This window comes from Semicossyphus pulcher, unplaced genomic scaffold (genome assembly GCF_022749685.1).
Source record: "Semicossyphus pulcher isolate SPU_LCO1_2020_fin unplaced genomic scaffold, fSemPul1.0.p SCAF_7, whole genome shotgun sequence".
NCBI lineage: Eukaryota > Metazoa > Chordata > Actinopteri > Labriformes > Labridae > Semicossyphus > Semicossyphus pulcher.
The window spans coordinates 19972107-19979977 of NW_027211748.1; the positions used below are offsets into that span (position 1 = coordinate 19972107).

Genomic DNA, 7871 nt, shown 5'->3' on the forward strand with positions numbered 1-7871 from the left:
ACAGCTACTTTACTTTAGAAAAGTTCTTTTGGCATCAAAGTCAATGATAACCTGATTATATCTATCAACCATTGATTGATCTGGCGGGTACGAAAACTCATTTTATTTACAAAAATAGAATTAAACTCAACACAATGTGTTATGAATTAATGTAGAGTGTGTGTGGATGAGTGTAAATGTAGATATGCGAAACGAAACTCCAGAAGACGAAACCCGTTGTCATCTTTTCCAACATGTACTGTTTGCTTTGTGTTGAATATGGATATTTTAGTTCAATGATTTTTTCTTGTTTAGTTTTTTATTTTTTTTAATCTACTTTTATTTTATCATGTTCAAAATAAAGATACCAATCAATCAATCTTGCCAGCCCCAAACAGAGAGAGAGAGAGAGAGAGCGCACCGGGCCGAGGTGCAGCTCATGCAAGCTGATGAACCCTCCAACCACGACACACACAAAACAGCCCCAGACAGAGACACCCAGGTGCCAAGTGGAGAGGTCGTCATAATACAATCTATGGTATCTACTCAGGAAATGTTTATTGTCTCCATTCCTGTCAAAAAAGACTTTCTTATCCTGATACAAGAAACCACACTTTGGTGTAAATCTTTCTTGGGACTTCCTCAACCTCTGTACACGTGGCACCTGCTCTACCACCTGAGCTGAAACCTGCGGCCCAACCATCTTAACTTTTTGTCCTCAGACGTAAAAAGAGGGAATAAATTGGCTTAGATTTACTTCACCATCACACTGTGCAAACCCAAAACTAATCACAGTCACAGGTAAACATTTATTGCAAACCAAAATAACAAGTAAGTTCCATTAAAATGCACACAAACTGTGCAACAGTCGGCAGTTGTCTGGATCAGAGCTGCACCCACAACACAAAGACAAGTCCGTGTAGTTTAACGAGTTGTTCAGGAATTTAATCAGCAGAGATTTAAACCCCATGATCACAATGTTAATCAAAGTGGGTACAAGTTGAGAACTAATAGATTCAACATGTGATTTATTCATTCTCCTTCAGTAACAAAGTCAACACTGAACCGTTATCTAACAACAGATAAGAGTTGCATTCAGTAAGACAAACAGAGTGCAGCAACATGAAGAGCAGTTAATTCTGACGGAAAACAAAAGGACCCAAAAGTTTAAGTCGACAAAAAGAGACACATGAGAATAATCAGATGTAAGACTGGAAATATTTGACTATTTTACAGAGTGCACAGGCTAATCTAACCCCTCTGCCCACAGCTGCATCACAACACTGGACTGATTAACATTTATGAACAGTTATCTTTGACTCTGGATAACATGTTTAACATATTCAGCTACACAATGGCATTGCAACGTAAGACTGGAGACACCATCTGTGTTCGTCTCCACTCTTCGCCCCCCTTAATGTCAAACCCAAACATTGTCTGTCTGTAATTCAAACTGATGTTATTAAAGTGCAGTAATGTGAGATAAACAAGCCTTGTTTGCAACAAGTCCTGTGTTGCATCTCCAGTTCTGAAGCCTTTTAAACAGTGTTGGTAGGATTTATTTATAAGTGTAGACAGGATGAGCATAGTTTGCCCTTCACATGCTTTCACTCGTCAAATAAAGAAGTGATTTTTACTTGAAATAAGTTGCATGAGAAAGGCAAAACCTTCCAACAAAAAGTGGTGTCTCTTAACCAAATGAGTAATAACCAGATTGATAGTGGCATAGGCCTTAAAACCCCACTGAAATCACAGTGAAAATCTGATCAGGCATGTCAATCGTTCTACGCTTAAATCGCTCATCTGTGGAGTTAAGTGGGTTTCCTCCTCACTAAGGTAACACGTTAAAACAAGAGCCAGGGTCAATCAGGGTCTCTGTCTCTGGGGAATAATTAATAACATTAATAACTTTGTGGGGAAGGAAAAATACAAGGAACGCTCTCAAAAGTTTCCCCTCAATCAATAAATAAAATGCTTTGCTGTCGCAGCCCTGTATGTTCAATCAGACCGCATGAAATCATTGGATGTCTTACCTGCCTGTTTAGCTACGTACCTACCTATGGGAGTCTTTCACAAGCCTAAGCTTTAGAGCTAGTCAAAGAATGGCAGAGAAAGGTATTCAATATGATCCTCTCTCTTAGACTCGTCCTGCACCGTACGTGAGGCAGGTTCATGTGTTTGAGGGAAGTGGCTTAAGCAACTCAGCGTTAAGAAATATGGTTGAATGATTTTGGGATTTATAAATGATATTTACACTTTGAAACATCTCTTCTTTATCGAACCGTTCTCTTGCAGTAAAACCAACTGAAGTGACTTGATAACATGAGTGGTTGAGGGTTTAAAGACAGAAATGCTCAGAGGAATCAAGAGACACAACTCTCTTTGTTTTTAGTAACACTAGCGTGTGTGGTCCTCTCTCTGCTCCCAACATCCAGCTGTGGTAGTGTGTGTGTGTGGCTGAGGGGCAGCAGTGTGTGTGAGTGTCTGTGTGGTGTTGTGATAGATGTCACAGGGCTAGCTGAGAAGGTCAGGCTGCAGGTTGACCCTCTGCAGGACGTCCTCCGGCATGCACAGAACAGGATTCACCGGTTTTATCTGCTCGTCTCCGAGAAGAGAGAGACCCGCTACTCCGAACAGAGTGTGGAAAGGATCCACCTGCAGAGAGGGGTGAGACAGGAGAGTTAACAAGACAGACAGACAGAGACAGTGAGATGTCAACAGGCTTACGTTAAGTAAAGCAGGAGACAGGATTTTGGGTAAAGACAGGTCTAATACAGGTTTCCTTTTTCCTTCCCAGCATGCTGTATTACAGGGGTTCTCAAACTTTGTGACCCCTTATAAGGACCCCCTCACAATCGTAACACCAATTAAACATATGCTTACTACCTTTTGCACTCTTAGATGCCATTGGAACTCTTTGTATCATATCAACCTAAATACTTCAGACCTGTTTCATAGTGATTAACAGAAAAACATTTCAATTGGAATCATGTTAATACCACAAATATACCTTAAAATAGAGGCTCATTTTATTCAAATATATTTGTATTCCTATATTCTTATATTTTTCTCTTTTTTCAGACAGTCTTTTATATGGATCAGTGCAATATGGGTTACGTGCAATACATGTTTGTGGTCTTTTCACGGGCATGTACTCTTGTTTACATGTGGATTGTGTTAGTTTCTATTGTTTTTAATTTATAGATCCTACTGTAACAGGAGCGAGGGGCGCGCAGCATTGGAGTCCAAGACAAATTTCCTCAAGGGGACAATAAAGTGTATCGTATCGTAAATTGCTTGTGGACTCAACTTGACAGCATTTAAACTTTTCAAGTAATTGATCTTAAAAGCTTTCAGAAAATGAACAGTAGCAAGAAGCCGCAGGAGACCTGAGTGAGTTGAGTGATTCATGACAGACTGACGTGATGCGTCACAATCATGCCAGTTTCTATTGGCCCAAAGCTAACGTGGGTGGGAGTAATGGACACAATACGCCTGTTTCATTGGCACAAATAGTCCTCATCTGTAGACATGTAGTTTTTAATGATACAGCACAATTTGATAATGTATTATAGATTTATTTTAATTATTTCGCAGACCCTCCAGGCTATGGTCCACAGACCACCAGGGGTCCTAGGACCCCACTTTCTTGTGCTCCCTTGTCTTGAAGGTTCCTGAGGATCGTTGCTGCAGACCACCTGCTGCTGTGGACCTGCTCGACTGCAACAACTACTAACATCAGCCTTCCCCATAGTATCATTATTGTTGCTGCTAATGCTAATAGTAGACCTGTTGACTTCAACTGTTACAATTACGATTACCTCAGCCTTTATCATTACTCTGCTTCTCTCGCTAATTTATTTATTTATTTATTTATTTAGCCAATCTTCACCCTAGTCTACCACTATTATTGGCATTGTAACCATAAGTATGTGTCTGTTGTTGTTCATGTAACAAGGACATATGTTGTTGTTGCTCTCTTTGCCTGTCTCTATCCTGCATCTCCTTCTATCCCATTTTCGGCCCATCCAGTCGAGGCAGATGGCTGTTCAACATGAGTCTGGTTCTGCTTGAGGTTTCTGCCTGTTAAAAGGAAGTTTTTCCTTGCCAATGTGCCGAATTGCTAAGTGCTACTCATGGTGGATTCATGTTGGGCCTCTCTTTAAATAACTTAACAAAGGGTCGGTCTAGACCTGCTCTTTCTGTAAAGTGTCTCGAGATAACCCTGGTTATGATTTGGCGCTATACAAATAAAATTTGATTTGATTGACTTTGAGAACCACTGCTGTAGTAAGTTGTGTTTGACAGCTCACCATGTCTCCGGGTCTATCAGCGAAACCTCCCGTCTCCTCGTCCTGACAGGCCAGAATAAACGTCCGCAGCTTGGCCTTGTCGATCCAGTGGATCCTGCCGATGATCTTCAGCGACGCCAAAACCCACCAAGAGTAGCAAACATCTGGAAGCTGAGTGAGGCAAAGACAACCAGAGCTGGGTCAGTGTTGTTACTACAAGACATTAATGTTGTGAATTAATGGGATTTGAAGGTAGCTTGGTGAAAGTTTAGCTCAATAAGGAATAACACTGTCCTGATGGGTTTAAAGAGAAAAAAGGACAAGGTGGAATTTTTATGAAAGGACAAACCTTCTCCGGTCGTCCATTGAGGCCTCCAGACGGCAGCTGCCTCTCGCAGAGCCACCAGCCCAGCAGGTCGGCGTTCACCTGGTGCAGCTGACCGGTGAGTGACAGGAAGCCGGTGCAGCAGTAAATCTGACAGGAAACAGGAAGAAGACCGCAGAGACTTTATATGAGAAGGATTTTAAACACATGCCACTTCTCATGAGCGGTGTAAATGTGATAACTGCCACCTTCCAGAGTGAGAACATTTCATCCTGTTAGTGTCGGGGATTGACAGCCTCTCAGTTATGAGTCAGACTCCCTCCCACAAGACCAGACTGCAGCCTCACATATGTGATGTGTGAAGAATAATTTAACTGTCTGACAGATTTGATGAAGAAATCGGAAACTTAACACCTGAAATCTTCAATTTAACGTTTAGTGTAAGAGACAAACCTCATTTGGCGATAGATAGTGACTTTACCAGGCATTTATTCAAATTAAAACCTTCAAGTTTACACCTTTGAAAGACACAGCGATTGTTATAAACTATGCATTACATGAGTGGACTCACCTGACCAGCATGAGACTCTGAACCAGGTCTGCAGCCAAAACCTCCGTCAAAGTTCATACAGGACAAGACGAACTCTACAGCTTTGTCAACATTTATTGTGTCCATCTTGCCCTTGGAGAGAGGAGAAGACAGAGAGTCAGCTACAGGTTATAGAGAGTATTATTGAATAATGATGAAAACATTACATACATACCAGTAATGCAAGTGTAGCAACAGCACAGAAGGAAAACCTTGTGTCTATTTCTCCTGTAAAGACAAACACCTGTCGTTATAATAAATCACGTACATGCAGATGATGGAGAACAACTATTATTAGTTTTTAGACTTGCACTGGTATCGCCATAGTAGTTCCTCAAAGCTTATTTGCAAGTTGAGGCGCTGGAATCATTATTGGGAAGGAAAAGAACATCCAACACCAAAGGAGGGGAAATAACATTTGCCTACAGCAGTAAAAAAAAAAAATTTAAACTTTTTATGACAACTATAAAAATCTTTTTTTTTTTTTTTGATTCAATGAAGTGTAACAAAATGTATGTTGCAATACTCAATCAATATTCTTTCACACCTTTAATCTTGAAGAGCTGCTCTAAGCTTTGAGGTAACCAGATGTGACACCTTATTGCCGAGTTTGACGCTTCAAATCTTCTTCTGGCACACAGTGAAAGCTACATAGCTGTATGAGGCTTAATTTGCCCATTACTGGAGAGTTGCATAAAATGTCAGTAAATCTTGCTCACCCCATTTGTCCCCTGCAAATGAGCCGTCTTCCTGTTGCAGCCCTTTGATGTATTCCACCACTTTGTCCACATCAATTGCATCAACGCTGTCATACAAGCACAGGATCTGAGGAGGAGATTTTAAAAGAATAGTTATTGGACCAGAAATAGAAAACTCAGATAAGACTTGAAGAGACAAGGTTTTGCTGGGAGGGAAATAATAAAATCACTTAAATCATAAAGATTCTTTAGGAGAAGTAAATCTTATTAAACTTACAGATGAGGCTGCACCAGATTTATTTTAAAGTTCTTTGTGTCTTCTAGGATTACAAACTCTTAAATATTATATTATAATATCAAGTATTGTATAAAGGACAGACTCATCAATCTAAGATCACAGCAAAATGTTGCATTGCTATTTAACAAAAAATCCCAACATCTTACAGCATCAAAGTTGACCAGAAAACAAAAATACATCTGTCAATCTGTCCAAGAGCCTGTTCAATATCTTAGGAGTCACCTGAACGGCGCTGAGGGTGTAGAGCAGGTGCGGGTCGTGTCCGATACTGGCGCTGACACCTCCACACTCGTGCTGACAGGCTTTTATGAAGTCTATGATCTCCTGTCTGTTCATTCGGGGCAGCTGCCCCATCAGGTCCATCACCGTCAGCCCCCAGTAGATGCCGCTCATCCTCAGGTACTCGGACAGCGTGTACTCCTGGACAAAAACAAACAGGGAAATTAATGACAGGAAAGAAGCACCTGTTTACTGTACCGCTTATTGCTGCAAAGTGTAGTAATAAGGACAAATTTCAATTTTAAAGTTTGTTATTTAATCTGATCTTATTCTACAGTGTTGGTTGCTGGACAAAATCTACGCAATTTAAAAGGAATAAACTGATACTTTGGTGCACAGAGGGTGAGAAGACAACATTTTGGCATCAGGTTGCAAGGATTAGCTCCCATTCAGCCACAAGACTGTGAGTGAGGTTGGCTGATGTTGGCTGCTTAGGCATCGAACACGATGGGGTTTTGGTCAGGGCTCGATGCAAGCCAGTCAAGTCCCTCCACAACAAACAGGGAAAATCATTTCTTAATGGACCTGGCTGTAACTGTGGGGGCATGAACATGTTGATTCTGAAATGGTTGTTCTCCTAAACTGATGCCACAGAGATGGAAGCACACGTTTATCTAAAAAATACATATCCCTTACTGAGGCCAAATATCAACAAGCAAGAGTATGCCAAAGTAAGTGGACATAAGTGCCCTGGGTGGAAAAAAGACACGTAGAAAGAGGTTGAGTTTGCCTTTACTCACATAGTCATCCTTTTTGGAGCCGTAAGCAGCGATGTAGTCTGCATGTTTGTCCAGCAGCAGTGAGCTGGGAGCCTCTGGCTTTATGATGACATCTTTCACTTGAGTACCCTGACACAAAACACATCAAAATATTTATAACATACCACAAATTCTAACCGTCCTTAATTCAAAATTATAAAAATTTTACCCTGGACAATTTCAGTGTCAAACCTGACATTAAATTCCCTCATGTTATGTAGCTAAATGGCCGAATATGAACATTTAAAACGAGTTGTTGACAGGTTGTGCTAACAGTGAGCTAAATGCTAACACTGATGCTAGCTACATTTTAAACACTTTACTAGCTGCTTTCACAGATTAGCGGCCAATGTTTAGCTTATTTAGGACAGAATAGAGATACGTGGACATTTGAATCCACTTCGGCTATAATGTCATTTTAAACTACACTGACTTATCATAATATAGATACAAAACAAGCCAGTTACCATTATGAATATTTTCGCATGATCAGAATGCTTCTTCTTCTGCCTCCTTCTCGTTCTTCTTCATGAGTTTGTTAAAGCGCATTGCCGCCATCTTGTGGCTCGGGGTGTGAACCACAGACTAAATCCCGCACAGTCAGCCGTATAAAATGAAACAGAGTTTAGCTCAGTGGGGGAAATAAGTGTATA

At 40.8% G+C, this 7871-nt stretch overlaps 1 protein-coding gene across 1 annotated transcript; it reads right to left on the reverse strand.

Annotated features, from left to right (window-relative positions):
- Positions 1-224: 224 nt before the first annotated feature.
- On the reverse strand, positions 225-7733 carry rabggtb (Rab geranylgeranyltransferase subunit beta). The gene is made up of 9 exons (XM_069684910.1): positions 7686-7733; positions 7201-7308; positions 6404-6601; positions 5905-6010; positions 5361-5413; positions 5168-5278; positions 4621-4746; positions 4293-4442; positions 225-2634 (listed from the first exon to the last, which is right to left on the reverse strand). Exons 1-9 carry the CDS (start codon positions 7686-7688, stop codon positions 2494-2496), a joined length of 996 nt encoding a protein of 331 aa, XP_069541011.1. The 5' UTR covers positions 7689-7733; the 3' UTR covers positions 225-2493.
- Positions 7734-7871: the final 138 nt, after the last annotated feature.

Bases quoted from the DNA above. Each gene is read 5' to 3' on its own strand.
- rabggtb (XM_069684910.1), bottom strand. The intron at 6,602-7,200 runs GTGAGTAAAGGC...GTTTTTGTCCAG, and splicing joins GCTCCAAAAAGGATGACTAT to GAGTACACGCTGTCCGAGTA. The intron at 5,279-5,360 runs GTATGTATGTAA...CCTCTCTCCAAG, and splicing joins TTGCTACACTTGCATTACTG to GGCAAGATGGACACAATAAA.